At 34.9% G+C, this 17404-nt stretch overlaps 1 protein-coding gene across 50 annotated transcripts in view; it reads right to left on the reverse strand.

Annotated features, from left to right (window-relative positions):
• Positions 1–17404, reverse strand: part of hspg2 (heparan sulfate proteoglycan 2) — a 186116-nt gene that overhangs the window by 66271 nt on the left and 102441 nt on the right. For 29 of the 50 annotated variants that reach the window (XM_073939038.1, XM_073939037.1, XM_009296943.4 and 26 more), the window contains 11 exons: positions 16191–16301; positions 15497–15621; positions 15318–15398; positions 9065–9132; positions 8899–8963; positions 8686–8826; positions 8416–8607; positions 7024–7059; positions 4043–4297; positions 1372–1437; positions 588–671 (listed from right to left, as the gene is read on the reverse strand). In XM_073939038.1, coding sequence (XP_073795139.1) covers positions 588–671; positions 1372–1437; positions 4043–4297; positions 7024–7059; positions 8416–8607; positions 8686–8826; positions 8899–8963; positions 9065–9132; positions 15318–15398; positions 15497–15621; positions 16191–16301 — 1224 coding nt within the window. The remainder of the gene's footprint in view (positions 1–587; positions 672–1371; positions 1438–4042; positions 4298–7023; positions 7060–8415; positions 8608–8685; positions 8827–8898; positions 8964–9064; positions 9133–15317; positions 15399–15496; positions 15622–16190; positions 16302–17404) is intronic. The other 21 variants (XM_073939068.1, XM_073939066.1, XM_073939064.1 and 18 more) reach the window with 3 other exon arrangements.

The following is a 17404-nucleotide window of genomic DNA, read 5'->3' on the forward strand; positions in this document are numbered from 1 at the left end:
GTGAATTATAAAAAATTAAATTAAATTAAATGTCAAAAGTAACTGTTTAGTTGATCAAAAATGCTTAAAAAAATAATAATAATAATAAAAAATTACTATAACAATTTAATTTAGGAGTTTTACTTGGTTGACCAAAAATATAAATGCAATTAAAAGGTAATTTTTGATTTTTAACTATTTGTTTTCACTTTCATTTTGTGGTTTTCCCCATAAGAAAAGACTTTTTAAAAATATAACTGTCAACTGATTTTAATAATTGCCTTTTTTATGGTTGATAAAAAAAAGAAATATACCAATTTAAACACTTTTCACAGTGTTTTCTATCATTATTTCTTTTCTTATTATTTACATTTTAATTAAAACTAAAAGGTTAGCAAATCACCATGTTAGACATACAGTTAACCTCTACCTTCAATATTCAAAGCAGCGCATTTTTCCTGTCAGCAGCACATTAATAACTGCTCTAGACATGACGTGATTAGATAAACCATGTACTTTAGGTTGGTTTAGATTAAGCAATGTTCTGACATGTTAGGTATTGTTTCAGTACTGTCTAAGTCAGGAGTTCAGCCCATCCATGTGTTTACCTTCTCCCCTTTGAAGGGCTCCGGCAGCTGCCAGAAGAGCACGTCATCTGGGTGCAAACTGAACCCATTGTAGACCAAAACATACTGGAGCAAGAAGAAGGATATACAGAAAAGCATGGATGAAGAAAAGACAGAGAAAAGCAGCAGATAAGCAAAGCAGAGAGGAAAGAATCTATTCCTGCTTTCACTGGTTAACCACAACAACTTCTTACACTCTATGGCAATACTGAGAGGATTTTGATTTACTGTTGTTTTATACAGAAATATGCATTCTATATTTTATATCCTAAAGATATACTTATGAGAAAATAAAATTTGTAGAGAAGATGTTCAAAAATGAAAACGTTATAAAATTTTTTTATCAACAATCCAAAAATCAATCAATTCTTGTTGATAAAAATTAATTGTATTCAATCAACCAATCAATCAATTAATAAACTAACCAACTAACCTTTTAATCCACCAACCAAGTAAATCTTGAACCAAACCAACCAATCATTCGACAAGCCAACCAAACATTTAACCAACCGCCCAAATCAACCAGCAATCAACAAACCAATCATTCAACCAAACAAATACTTAACCAGCCAACCAACCAACCATCCAATCATTCAACCAACAAACCTTCAACCAACTAACTAATCCAACCTTCATCCAACCTATCATTCAACCAACTAACCAACCAATCATTAAACTTCATATCTTCCTAGGCCCAAACATTTGGACAGCAGAATGTACTGAACATTTTCAACTTGTCCTATATTTCCTTGTGACAAGTGACTACCTTGTTCGATGGGACAGGTCTTGGACCTCTAACGACACCAATGATGTTTTTTTCCTGTTCCACCTGCTGATAAGATCAACATCCAAACCATGAATCAAACAGCAAAACAAAGAAACAAAAAATTTTTCATGGAAAGAGATAAAGGTTGAACAAAAGCTAAAAAAAAAAAAAAAAAAAATATATATATATATATATATATATATATATATATATATATATATATATATATATATATATATATATATATATATACATATCTTTGTGTAATCCCAAGCCTGTATGGCTTACTTTTGTAAACCATATTAATTTATCTCAACAATAAATTTATGTTGATGGTGTACATTATCACATACCTTACAAATATTGATATGGACAAAATAATTTGAATTTGATTACATGCATATACATGTTTTGATTGACATTAAGGTGACAATTATTGTTTGCTGAGTGAGCAATCATTTAAAACCAGGGATCTTCATCCTTCATCATAAAGGGATCATAAACAATCACTTTTTCAGGTCAGTCTCTATGCCAGCCCTGTCCCCTGGTGCTATATTTATAACAATTTTTCAAAAGTTCTGATAAAAATGAACACAAGTAAATTATCAGCAAATTTTCATTCTTAGAAAAAATGAATTCCTTTAACTTGAAAAATAACATTGACTTGAACAGTAACCTTGACTTGAAATAGAACAAGCTCCATTTATTTGATCAAAATATTAACAAACATCATTATCAGCAAATTTTCTTGGCATTCAGTGGCTCTTACGCACAGCAACCAAGCAAATAGTTTGCTGGGACTATGCTAATTCAATAGTTTACATTTATAAGGTAACAACTTAATAATATGATTGCTTCAAAACAAGCAGTATGCAAGGCTGGGGTACTTTATTTAAAGGTGTCATATAAATAAAATACGGGTATACCTAGGCACAGTCGAATAATAAGAGATCAGTATATGAAAATGGGCATATAGTGAGCCTATTTTTGATGTAAATTTCACAAGTGTAAACCCATAGTGGATTTGAGGCCAATCAGAACACAAAGCAGACTGTTGCGTGACTCACACCCTTAGCATTTGCATGTACATGTCATTCATCCAGACTTGATGAGCAGCGTGTCATCATAAAACACAGACTTATATGCAGCTCTGGAATCATTAATATGCACTCCTCAAGCTGCATTTGATAAGCCACATAATAGTGAGACACTAATGATAATTTTCTTCCCTTAGCTATTTTTAAGTTTATATTTCACTTACTACGCAAGTGAAAATTTACTTTGAAAAAAGGAATACCCAGATCACGAGTAATGTTCAAACTCTCAACTGGACTTAAAAAAGTAGGATTTACAGATAATGCATTTATTCAGCTCCACTAAAAAAAGGCATGAAGTATGTTAAATTGTAGGTTTTGTTCATTTATCGTGTTTATTGTGAAATTTGATGTGTTTACTTCAACAAACATTTAGACTGCTATTTCAACAAACTTTTAGACTTGTGGCAAATCATGTCAACTGTTGATGCAGGGGTTGATATTAATTCCTCGCTGTGTTTTCTTTGACATTACAGCTCAAAAATACAACACAATAAACCTCTATCACCCTCTTTTGTTAAATTGAATTATAATTTAGCCTTTATCCACAACAGATCTCATGAGCAAAATACTGTGGGTTAATGTTACTCTGATGGGTTTATGTTAGAGAGCACAATCTCTACATGTAGGTCAAATAAACCTCATCTTTATTTTTATTTCTCTAGTGCTTTTTAGTGATGGGTCGTTCTTGAACGATTTGTTCATTTTGAACGAATCTTTAATATGAACCGGGAACTACGAGTCCTCCCAGGGAGTGACTCGTTCATCAGCGCGTGCGCGCATTTGTGGAGGTGGTATCATTTATTTCAAGTCTTTTGAGTCAATCATCGTGGAAAGGCAGAAGCCAATCATATGCGTTTAGAGCCGGAAAAAGCATTGATCCGTTCATAGACAAAAGAGCAGGTAAACACTGAATTATTATTTTGTCCTTCTTATAGTATTCTATTTATGACTTATTTGTCATGTGATTAACCTTTTGAGCTAGTTGTAGATGTGTTTGAAAGCAATTCGTAACATATTAATAATAATTTGGCAAATTGAACCAAATGAACGAAATGACTCGAAAAAAGATTCGTTCATCTAGCTGAACGAGACTCAAAGATCCGAGTCAATAAAATGATTCGAACTTCCCATCACTAGTGCTTTTATGATGTAGATTGTGTCAAAGCAGCTTAACATAGAAACCTCCACTCATTAAGTTCAAAAGACTTAACTAGGTATCTACTTTATTTGTTAAAATAGCTAACTAATCCAAATATGGTCAATTATGGACCTTCTGATTTCCAGGGATATTTTATCGAATAAATGATCATATAATGCTGTTTCTGGAAATTTTTGGAACTTACCCAAGCGCCATATGCATACTATGTAGATATCAGAGAACAATTTAACTTATTGAATGAATGCAGTATATGGCACCTTTAAACAAATCCCCTTTCTTTTTACTGCTCATGTGCCAGAGGTTGCAGAGCCCTAATATAAGGCAATGTGATCTCACAAAAAACATCAACTTTCTAAGCACAAATGGCCAAATTTTAAATGAGTCATTAACACCCACCAGTGAGAGCATACAGTACCTGAGTGGAGTCAGGATGAGAGGAATGGGCCGGGTCGCTTGAATGCGACTCAGAGGCTTTTAAAGGGGAGGTTAAACCAGAATGGAAAGAAGGATCACGCACACTTGATAGAGACAGTGAATTCTGGGCTTCAAATGAAGAAGAATGGGAAGATTGAGAGGATGAAGAGAAAGGGAAGGAAGACTGGCCATTGGAGAAGTTAGTGATGATTTCCCAGATTTCATCATCAAGTTTGCGTGCTTCATCAGCAGGGTACTAGTGAGAATAAGACAAGTGGATGAAAGAGACTTAAAGGCCTTGTTCAGTCACACAGCCAGTATTAGAATGTCAATTCAGCTTAAATGCCAAAATAGATTAATACTTTTAATTATAAATCATTTTAATTATAAATAATATTTTTAAATAAATAATTTGTTATAAATTAATTTATTTTAACTATAAATAAATACAATTTATAAACCATTATAAACAATTTCTAGGAGTACATTATTTATTTTTATAAACAATTTTTACACACACATATATACAGCTGAAGTCAGAATTATTAGCCCCCCTGAATTACTAGCCTCCCTGTTTATTTTTTTTCCCAAAATGAATCCAAAATGTTGCAAGTTCAAAATATAAAGTTCATTAGCATTTGCTAATTTATTTGAAAGTCTCTTATTCTTATCAAAGGTTCCTTTAAATGATTTAAATGTATGATTTTTATTACAAATGATGTTTTACAGTTAAAAATAACTGTCTTCTATAATAATATGTGTTTAAAAAAAACTATTAAAAATGTAACTTTATAAAATTTCAGCCGTATCATCTTCGGTGTCAGAGAATTCTACAAATATCATTTAAATAACTATTTGCTGCTCAAGAAACATTTATAATATGTGAAAAACAGTTGTCCAGCTGGGTTCTTTAATAAAGAATAAAAACACATTACTTTGAAAATAAAATAAACTATTTGATAAAATATTTTGAAATATTAAATCACTGTGAAGGCATTTATGTGTATTATTGCCAATTACGAGTTTTAAACTTCTTCTAAATAAAAAAATTTAAATAAAAAAATAAATAATAATGATAATAATAATAATAACAATAAAAACTGTAATTAACAGAAGTTCTAAATAAGAACATTCGGTCTAAATAAATGCAGCTCACAGATATTATCACTTGCAGATGAAAATGTGTTCAGTCAGTCCTATTGATCAAGCTGGAAGAAAACAACAGGTTTGCATGCAGCAAAGCCAAAGACACAGTTGACAGGAAAGCATGGCACTGTACATGCAGCCAAACACATGATTAAATGATGAGGAAGGATGCCAAGTATGCTCTCACCTCCAATTTGTTTAAGCGGTGTTACCCATTCAAAATCAATAAAATATTTTCTAACCTCTGTTTGTTTCATGCAGCTTTTTCTCTGAAGTTTTTTTTTCCTTTATTAAAATCTCAAAGATGCTTGTTGATCTTGTTGAACTTTCCAGCAGTTGATTTATTAGAAGTATTGATAGATAAATTAATATGATTATGTCTGTCTTCTAAATCTTTGTTTTTAACCGAGACCTAGAGTGCACACATGCTGAAAAGTACAAAATGTTCCATCTGAAAAATTATAATTAGGCCACTGTTTTGGTCAAACCAAAAGTTGCTGTCGTGGCTGAAATTTTCAATGCATCCTTACAATACACCATTGACCACTTTTGTTTTGAAATCACTTCTTTCGGTTTTGATCTGGCCTCACATTGGACTAAGTGTGTAAAATTTTCAGATACTTAAAAGAATAGTTAAATAAATTATAAATCTTAAAATAAAGTGCACATGTACACTACCTGACAAAAGTTTTGTCCTTGATCCCATTTGTAAGAGCAACAAAAATGAACTTGACTTTTAGTTGATCATTTGAAAAAGTGGCAAAAGATAAGATTTTTCTAATGAATCATCTGTTGAACTGCATCCCAATCATCACAAATACTGCAGAAGAGCTATTAGAACCAGCATGGACCCAAGATTCTCTCATAAATCAGTCAAGTTTGGTGAAGGAAAAAACATGTTTTGGGGTTACATTCAGTATGGGGGCATGCGAGAGATCTGCAGAGTGGATGACAACATCAACAGCCTGAGGTATCAAGACATTTGTGCTGTCCATTATATTACAAACCACAGAAGAGGGAAAATTCTTTAGCAGGATAGCTCTCCTTCTCATACTTCAGCCTCCACATCAAAGTTCCTGAAAGCAAAGTAGATCAAGGTGCTCCAGGATTGGCCAGCCCAATTGCCATATATGAACATTATTGAGAATGTCTGGGGTTGGATGAAGGAGAAGGCATTGAAGATGAATCCAAAGAATCTGGGAATCCTGTAAGAACGCTGTCTTTGCCATTTCAGATGACTTTATTAATAAGTTGTAGAGATGTATGGATGCAGTCTTTCAAGCTCATGGGAGTCATACACAATATTAATTCTTTTTCCACTGCACCAGGACTTTATATTCTACTCTGTATATTATTTCTGTTAAGTGACAATACTTTTATCAAAGCAAAGTCAGAGTTTACTGTCCTAATTAAATAATTAAAAATCAAGACATGATCATATTTTATTTAGGTAAAATAAGCGTAATCTAGAGGCCTTTGCCTTTAATATAAGCCACTTATGATACCAAATGATCAACTAGAAGTTAAGCTATTATTTGTTGTTGTTCCTAAAACTTGGATAGGCAAGACTTTCAGATAGTGTAGTGTTACTATATTTAAACAACTCCTAAGCATGACATAAATGTAATCTAGATTGGCCTATCATGAAATCCCATGCACTTCAAAACAAAGCAAAACAAAATATGTAAATGTGTCAAATATTCAGAAGAAATATTTCAAAATCACTGCACAAGTGACCCAAATCAAGCATCACACGATTTCTAAAAATACGACAAACCAAATTAAAACATCAGACACATTCTCAACAAACGTTCACTGAACCTGTGAGGATTTTACCTGGTTTGCTCGTCTAGTCCGAGCAGAGGAAGCCTTCTAAAAGTGCAAGTAAATTTAAAAACACTTAATTTAGCGCATCGTATCCAGAACAACTTAACAAATCAAAAGCTAAACAAATCTCTAGTCAAATTAAGCCTTTCCAAACCCAACTTGTTGATACAAGAAGTTTTTGTTTACACTCCAACATCTACAAAAGTTTCCTTGACTTAAGAACATTTTGAAAAAAGGTGTTGGCAGTGTGCATTTGCAGAATCAAACAGGTTTGCAGAGTAATCAAAGAGATAGAAGATGCACTTCAGGCAAACAGGCTTGCACTGCAAAAAATGCTTTTCTCACTTCTGTTTCTACTCCAAATGTATAAAAAATACTTAAATCAAGAAGCATTTTCTAGACAAGCAACGATGTAGTTTTATTTTTTTAAACAATAGGCAAAATTCAAGGAGATGAAAAGGAAAATTCTGTCATGGTTTGCACATCTTAGACTGGTTTCAAACCAGTCAGATTTTTTGTTGTGCTTATCACAAAAGAAGATACTTTGAAAAATGTTGGAAATCTGTAACTATTGACTTCCATAGTCGGAAAAATAAATACTATGGAAGTCAATGGTTCCCACCTTTCTTCAGACTACATTTATTTTTTATTTTTAACAGAACAAAAACAAATCTCAAATTGGTTGGGAACAAGTGAAGGTGAGTAAATAATGGCAACATTTTTGGGTGAACTATCCCTTTTAGTGCTTTTTTTGTTTGTTTTGTTTTGTTTTTAACAAGCAAAATAATATGAATGCCTGACACGGTGGCTAAGTGGTTAGCACTGTCACCTCACAGCAAGAAGGTCACTGGTTCGAGTCCCAGCTGGGTCAATTGGCATTTCTGTAAGGTGTCTGCATGTACTTCCTGTGGACTGTGGGGGTAAACCGGACCACCCAGAGAAAGCCCACGTGAACAAAGGTAAAGCTATGAGTAAAGTGGCCTTAGTGTATGAGTGAACGTGTGCTTGCGAGAGTGTACAGTTGTTTCTGAGTACTGGGTTGAGGCTGGAAGAGCATCTGCTATGTAAATCATATGCTGGAATAGTTGGTGGTTCATTCTGCTGTGGCGACTCCTGATGAACAAAGGGACTAAGCCGAAGGAAAATGAATTAATAAATAAAAATAAGATGGCAATGGGTTGTGAAATAATCTTATTTCAAACCAAAAACAAGATTATTTTTATCATTTTGATTTATAATTTCTGAAGGAAAAAAACATTATATATTACCCATCTAGAAAATGCTTGTAATTTTTTTTAATTTTTAGATATTTAGACTTGAATTTATACAAAAATTCTAAGTATGAAAGTATGTTTTGCAAAGTGTAGGAACAATAAAATGCAAAAAATTGTCAATCTCAACCTTGTCTCCTTGATAGGCCTTGGGTAACTGCCAATAATGAGGCTCCTGTCCGAGATAGTTGAAGTTGGTGTAGGAGAGTTGTGTCCCCTCAGTGGACAGCTCTACAGAAAAGCCATTGTCAATGCGGTTTGTGCGCTGGCGGTTTACAAGAGCAAAACCTTGGTAGTTTCCAGGGGAAAACATGGTGGAAACCTGAAGGAAAAGGGACAGGAAATGAACACATGCAAATACGCCTGATGAAAAACCCTGGTGTAGTTGATCAGGCCTTACCACATCCCTGTAGTGACGGGAGCTGGTGCACTGTTGAGTGACGCCCATGCAAAAGCAGGACAGACAGCCATCTTTGTTAGCTGGACTAAGGTGGAAGGTTCCTTGCTTGCAGGAGGAACATGTTGGACCCTCAACGTTCATCTAAGTACAAAAAAAGTTTGCTTTAAAATGGTTTCTATAATTGAGATGTACACAACATGATTTTTTTTTTACCTTGCAACGACAGACTCCTGTTCCACTACATCCTTCACTACCACTTTGATCACAGCGATAACAATCTATAAACGTTTTAAATATTAGTCATTTTTACTTTGTAGCTATTATTTTATAACTTTTGATTTTAGCAATAATTGTTACACATTAAAAATCCCAGTCTTACCACCATTGTTGCTCCCTGGAGTGCATCTTTGTCCAAGTTGGGGATTGCCAATATATCCAGGAGCGCATCTGAGGGAAATCAAGACAACACCTTGGAAAAAGGGTTTCAGAACATCATGCAGCAAAAATAATAAAACCACAGAGGGAATTACCAAAGACATGAGAGGACCTGCCATGAACATTAAGAGCGATTTATGACTGTTATGACCTGTGAGTCACAGCTCTTTGAAAAAATAATTAATGCAAAGCTTCTTCAAATGCTGTCTGAACATTTTACAGACATGCTAATTAAGCCCACCTAAAGGTACTTTGATTTGTGTATAGAAGAAACTAATATGACTGAAGCTTGAGAAAGCAGTTCCCAACCAGAACTTTGACTTGTGCAAATTGTTAGCATTAATGCTAATGCTCATCACAGGAGTTGACTTTACACTTACAGTATCTTAAAGAAATAGTTGAACTAAAACTGAAAATTCTGTCATTTAGGCTACGTTCACACTGTGAGGCTTAGTGCTCAAATCAGACTTTTTTCTCAGATCTAATTTTTTTGCATGGATGTTCACACTGCTCTTTTAAATGTGGCCAATACCAGATTTGCATTGTGAACGGATCATGGTCCTAAACTGACCCGCATGCGCAAAAGAACATCACGGAGAGCACAAAATGTCTAATTATGCACACAATATGCATGAAGTAAGCACGTTGTCAGATCATGCTTATATGATATTTTCCCTTTTCACAGACAACCGTGGTGTATTTCATGAACTGTAAAGGGTTGTTCTGCTACTACTAATGTTTATTTTGGCATTTGAGACCTAAAATAAGTCTCTTGTGATTGAAAATGCTGATCTTTTGTGATTTACGACTACTGCAGTGCTTGGTGCTGTGACCACCGGTGTAGTGAACTAATCAAGGGTTAATGAGCAGCCGCAGACTGAACTGTGAAGGTGGAGTTGGTTTATCTATGTTTGCAGAATTATTTAATTTTACTTCGTTATAAACAACAGACACGTGCAAAGGGAAGGTTTATGTGCTCGAGCACCTGCCCTTTTTTTTCTCTGAGAAAAAGTTCCCTGTCCTTTGCACACAGATCCCCTATCCGTAACACCCACAATGCTCTTCAGCTTTGTGATTAACCTGTGCCTTAATCGTTAACCACATTAGTTAACAAGCACCAGTTTTGCCTTCACAATCTTTTTTTGGAATCTAATCTAAATCTAAACGAACCAACTTTCTGTGGTACTCTAATTGCCATGCGTCCTTACTGCTGGGAGGTAGATTTTGTTTGCAGCACAGAATGATGATGAATGTCGTTTAAAGATTATGTAAAAGTCAAATTAAATTTGACAACCGTTCCCACTGCAGTCGCATTGCAAAACATCAGATCTGTGTTTGATTTTTTGATTTAAGACTACATATTAAAGTGGCATAAATCTGAACTGAAAAGATCAGATTCCATGCGGTTTGGGCTGTTCATACTGTCATTATTAGTCACATGAGGAAGAAAAAAAATCAGATTTGGGCCACATTTGCCTGCAGTGTGAACGTAGCCTTACTTTTTCTTGACTTGTTACAAACCAGTTTAGAGTTGTTGTTTTTTAACACAAAAGTAGATATTTTGGAAAAGTAAAAAATTTTTAACCATTAACTTCCATGGTAATTGTTTTTCCACCTATGGAAGTCAAAGGTTACAGGTTTCCAACATTTTACAAATATCTTGGTTTGTGTTCAACAGAAAAAGTAAACTCATAAAGGTATGGAACCACTTAAGGGTGAGTAAATGATGAGTAAACTTTAATTCTTGGGGTGAACTAACACTTTAAGTGTTACTTGGCCTTTACCAATACAGCAGTTTAAAGGCAAACAAGGCTTCAAAGCAATGGCTTAATGACCCAAATAAAACACCCAATATTGAAAAAAATATTTTGGCAAACCAACCAACCAGTGCTTAAAACATGACACGAAATATATGTTCACATCTACAAGCAGTTATTGATAACCAGAATCACATTTTGCATATCGCAAGCTGCACCAAACCACTGATATTAGTAACTTCTAATAGCCACCACATGAGAAACATTAGATAATATACAACAGAAGATCTATAGATCTATATCATATTACCCCACTTTCTGAATTATCGTTAAGAATGTTCTCATTCTTACTCCTTTGAGAAAACATTTACTTGACTAAACAGAGAAGAACTGAAATATATCAACTGAAGACAAGGACAGAAACAAAGCATCTAAGCGAGTGTAACCACCTTATCCCGAAGCTGAAGAACTGGACAAGAAGTCTTACCTGATAACTTGAGGTTCTGATGTCGTCCATGCAGGCTAAGACATTATATGCTTACACAACACAACACACTAATCCTTTCATGCTTTATACTGCTGAAAATACACAGCTGTTGCCATATTTGGAGAAGTTCAAATTTACAAGACTATACAAGTATGCAGCTTGGAAAAATATAAATTAATACATGTAAAACTGTACAAAAATAAATAGTATATCTTCCTGATGAGTAACTATACAAAATAGCATAATCAGTACATCCAACATATCACATAATAAAGAAATACTTAATGTCTGAAACCATAGTTTGATTGACCTGACATAACAGAACTGGGTCAACATGAAGGGCAAATTGGAAGGTGGCGCTATTCCTTTAATTAACCAATGGAAAAAGAGGGAAAAACTTTTTTTTTTTTTAAATACACACTGAGGAAGGCATTGTGCTGAGACTTTTGTGTCTTTAAATCACCCGAAGAATGTAAGAAGAAAAGCCTTTTTGTAAAAAAATACAATACAAAAAAGATAATGCTATGTTTGATTTACAGTTATGAATGATGACATGTAATGTAATTTCTGCATCTCTAAAAACTCAGCAAAGAGTCTCTGTTTTAAAGTATCAATCTGTAAATTGGTACAAAATAAAATCTAGTAATCAGGAATGATCTTTATGGGAATTGCCAGTCTTCCAAGAACAATATGAAGGTTCCCGTCTTGATTGAGCCTGCGTATTTTAGATTTTCGGCCCCTGCTGTTTTTCATGAAAATGTCTAAAATATTGACAGACTTAGACTTGTTCCTCGGAGTGGATTTTCTTGAAGTAGTCATTTTTAGTGTGGGTTTAGTAGAGTTTACTTTCATCTTCCCAGATGATTGACCAGAAGCAGTTGTGTAGGTAATTTCCTTTGGTAGGTTAGATCTCAAGTCTGATGCATCTCTAATTTTATTAGAAGAAACATCTAACTGACTTTGTTTGGAGGATTTTGGCTTGGAAAGTCTTCTTGTTTGGACATCGTGAGAAGTTTTGCTGATGTTTGTAGGCTTTACTAACAAACCATTTTGTTGTGTTTTTCTAGATTTGGATGGTTGATTTTGTGGAATAATAACCTCTTTTTGTTGTTTCTTTAATGACTTGGAAGATTTGACTGAGTCTTCAAACTGAGGGATTTGTGTGTGAGACGGAGGAGGAATCTGAAATTTAGTTGCAGAATCTTTTTCTCCTAGCATTCTTGAAGGAGAAGCCGATAGTGGGTCATGTTTTAACACTATTGACTTTGTAGATTTACTGGCTACTTTTGGACCAGTTTTGTGATGTTTTTCAGAAGACACATTTTGTCTGTTAGTCCTTGCCTGTGATATACGAGGAACTTTAGTCAGTGACTGGGATTGCTGATCATGTTTTCTTGTCAAGCCTGTTCTGTTAGACTCTGTACTTTTACCATTTACTTTTGGACCACTTTTATGATGTTTTTGAGTAGTTATATTTTGTCCATTACTCCTTGCTCGTGAGATAAAAGGAACTTTAGTTGGCGACTGGGATTGCGGATCACGTCTTCTTGTCAACCCTGTTCTGTTAGACTCTGTCATTTTACCATTTACTTTTGGACCTTTTTGTTGATGTTTTTGAGTAGTTGCATTTTGCCCATTACTTCTTGTCAGTGAGATAAGAGGAAATTTAGTCGGTGACTGGAATTGCTGACCACGGTGTCTTGTCAACCCTGTTCCGTTTGACTCTATAGTTTTATCATTTACTTTTGGACCTCTTTTTTGATGCTTTTGAATAGTTACATTTTGTCCACTATTCCTTGCCTGTAAGATAAGAGGAAGTTTAGTTGGTGACTGGGATTGCTGATCACGTTTTCTTGTCAACCCTGTTCCGTTTGACTCTATAGTTTTACCATTTACTTTTGGACCTCTTTTTTGATGCTTTTGAGTAGTTACATTTTGTCCTCTATTCCTTGCCTGTAAGATAAGAGGAAGTTTAGTTGGTGACTGGGATTGCTGATCACGTTTTCTTGTCAACCCTGTTCCGTTTGACTCTATAGTTTTACCATTTACTTTTGGACCTCTTTTTTGATGCTTTTGAGTAGTTACATTTTGTCCTCTATTCCTTGCCTGTAAGATAAGAGGAAGTTTAGTTGGTGACTGGGATTGCTGATCACGTTTTCTTGTCAACCCTGTTCTGTGAGACTTTGTATTTTTACCATTTACTTTTGGTACAGCTTTATGTAGTTTCTGAGAAGTTACATTCTGACCATTACTATTTGCCTGTAAGATAAGAGGAACATCAGTCAAGGCTTTTCTTTTTTGCTGATTTGATTGCGTGTTATTGGAGGTATCAAAATATGAAAGCCTCTTATTCCAAGGGACTGTTTCTCTCCAAGAAGAATTGGTATGGATTTTATTGTCTGCCCTCTGTATAAAATGGGTTTTGTTGTCTTTTCTAGTTGATACTAACTGGATTTTTTGTAACCTTGCTTGCATCCTACTCAAACTTTCATTGATCTGGGAAAGTCCATTTTGTGCAGTTTTGGTAGTGGTATAGATAGTACGATGAGTTGGCAGGAGTTTGGGAATGATGGTTTTCATGTGAAATCTGCTAGTAGACATAGTCATACGAGTTGTAGTCAAGGCTGGAATTTGGGTGGTAGTACTCGCACTGATTTTCTTACGATACTGTGGGAGACGTGCTGTATGACGAGCACGTTTCACTTTGTCAAGTTCTTGCGCAATGACAGTGAAGCCATCAATTAGTATCTCAAATCTTTGTTCTAGTTGACTTAGTCTTGTTTCAATGCCTGTGAATTTCTTGGCCAGCTCATTGACTTGGTCTTTCCTGTCGGTTGGAGAGAAAACACTGGTTAGAGTCTCCAGCTGAGAGCTGAAGTGATTGTTCTGCTTCCTCATGTTTTCGAGGCTGTCCTTAATATCCAGCGTGTTGCTCTCAAGCATACTTAATCTCTGGTTGAAGCGATTCATGTGCATCCTCAACATCAGCTGGAAGCTCTGCTGACGTGCTTCAGGACTTGGCGTGTTACCATAAATACTACTATTACTTAAACTGTGTGAAGTTGTTGACAGCAAAACTCTTGCAGTTTTTTCAAATCCTCCAAATCTATCATCTTTTCTACCATCAACGTCATGGCCAGCTGTATCCAGGACTTGCTTCTTCCCAGGACTGAGGTAGAAAGCATCATCACATGCAGTGGGGGGGGAACCTTTCGAACCTTCAAGGTAGAAGTCTCCGCAGTTGGAAACGCTGAGAGCCATGATGAAACAAGGTACAATGGTACCATATTTTTAAAATATAAGCCATTTGTATTTATTTTAACCCAAACACCGAAAAGGTTATGCACTTTGAGCAAGTGACAAGGATCCACATTTATCAACTTGTTTATGCTAAAGCATAAACAACCCTAGAGACCCACAAACGTCTAGTAAAAGAGTTTGAAAAGTTGTTCAAAATGTAGCAAGGGCTTTACAAAGATGCACTGAAGCAAACAAAAAGGATGCAACTCTTATTAAAAGTGACATTGTGCAACAGATTATTTCAACACCTTCAAATAGATCTTAGCTTTGCTAACAGTGGGAAGAAACTCTTTACTCTCATAGTAAAGAATTGAGACCTTTATGCTAATTTGCATGAAATCGGTACAGATTTCAGACATAACGTACATGAATACTTCAAGCGCTACAGCTTCCACTTACAAACTCCTCCAAAAAGGCACTTCAGACAGACATTGACACTTTGATATGGGTGGCACTGATTCAAGACTCGCTTCTCCCATACCACCAGAAAAACGCCATTCAATCACAAATGGCTGAAGAGATGCTGCAAAGCAACATGCTTTCTGGCAGTAAATAAAGAGATCCTGATCACCTCCATCACCAGTTTGAAGAGCCCAGCATTACAAGCAAACTAAATGAGAGATTTACCCTCTAATAAGACAATAGAAACATACCTTTCACAGCGCCTTCCAGTATAACCAGCAGGACATTCACATACAGGCTGTCCATCAGAGCCCAAGTAACAAGATGAAGGCCTTTGACAGACAAAGAGTATTAGATCAGATGAATTATTTGTTATGTCCAAAAGGTAAACTCTTCATAATACTTTTGATTAAGAATAAGGATAACTCACTGGTTACTGGTTTGTCCCAGACATGGACAGGGTCGACAAGCCTGTGGGTCGCCAGTCTTTGGATTTCCATAGTATCCAGAGATACAATTTTCGCAACGGCGTCCGATTGTGTTGTGCAGGCAATTCTAAAACAAAAGAAAAGATGATGAAGAACTCCAGACTAGACATGGGTCGACTTACTAATTACTTGACATTAGACAAGATTATGAATTTTTTTTTTAGATTCTTGACTAGTTCACTAGATACAAAAAAAAAGGATTACTTGATTAAAAAAGGTTGATTTGTTATTAAGGCATCAATTTACTATTTCATGTCAACTTCTTATCCAATAAGAGATTAATAGATTAGGGTTGACTTGAATTGATTTTATTATTATCATTTTGTTCATGGTAGACAACTAGTCAATCAGGCATGCAACAGTGGACTTATTATAATGAATGATTTTCACAATGCTCAGCAAGTCCATCAATCATTATTAAATGGCTAATTGGTTTATGTGGATAATATTGAGTAATAGGTTTTTAACAATAACAAAAAAAAAATGTTTAATGATTTCAACTGGGGTCAGATGAACCCAAGTTAAACCTAGTACACCCTTCCTAGTGTTTGGTTACTTATTAGTCAAGAAGCAACTGACTCCAGACAAGTCATTTCAGAACAACAAGTCATTTCTGCAATGGAAAGATAAACTCACCAGGCAATCTCCAGTCTCTGAGTCACAACTGCTAGCATGCCCGTGGCACTCGCACTTCTCACAGGTGCCAAGATAAAGTCCAGGTGTACGGGTGTAGCCCACATCACAGTCCTGCAAACAATGGCTGAGTCAGAGGTGACGGAGTTCATAATGTAGGTGTCTGTGCTGAGGCTATGAACTCTGCATCCTATGCTTTTCATTGACATGGAACTTTACGGCTAAAATGTTCCACAAGTTGTTAAGAACTTCCATTTAGAGATCAGGGAAAGGTTGTTATTACCTTGACAGGTAACAGTTTCGAAGTTCTGCTAAGGGTGAAGATTTTCCATGAACTTACGCTGCATAAAATGCCTTTTTTACTTGGAGTTTGTCTCGTTTCTATTCAAAATTAAAATCAACAAGCATTTTTTAGACGGGGAAAAGTATGGTCTTTTTTTCAAAAATAATTAGTTAAATCAAGTGAGTTTTTACTTAACCAAGCACAATAATCAGTAAATGGGGTGAGCAAATAATAATCTTGTTGTCACTTTGAAAAAACACTAATTTGCTTACCTCATTGGCAGATTATTTTGCTTGTTTTAAGGAAAAACTCTTAATTTTTACATATTTGTGAAAAAAGAAATATTTTTTTAATCTAAAAATGCTTCTTGATTTGTAAATTATTAGATATTTGGACTAGAAACAAGACGAAATTCTACATAGTAAAAGCATTTTTGCAGTGTAGAAGAACATGTGCTGAATGTTGCTATTTAAAGTTGACAATATCAACATTTTCCCTACGACCCATGAATTACACTTCAATTATGAGAGTAACTTCTTTTAAATTGTAAACCATTGTTTAATTGCTTTAAAAACGCACAATGAGGTGGCATTATTCTTCTCAGTTCATCCATCGAATATTATATGAAAACTTGTTTGAATTAACATTTTATTTTTAGCAGACAACGAGTAACCTCTAAAACTCACAATTTTTTTCTCAGAAATACTGATGACGAACTGTTTTAAATATTACTGCACTGTAAAGAATATTTAGTCAAAATAAGCTCCAGGAGCAAAAGACAAGAGATTTGACCACAGACATGCTTATGATACTGATGTCATGTTAAAATACCAAAAAAAACATAATGTTATTTTCATGAGTGAAATAAAAAACACACACATTTCACTATATATACAGATGAAGTCAGACTTAATAATAATAATAATAATTCGTT

Source organism: Danio rerio, chromosome 23, assembly GCF_049306965.1.
Source record: "Danio rerio strain Tuebingen ecotype United States chromosome 23, GRCz12tu, whole genome shotgun sequence".
Classification (NCBI taxonomy): Eukaryota; Metazoa; Chordata; class Actinopteri; order Cypriniformes; family Danionidae; genus Danio; species Danio rerio.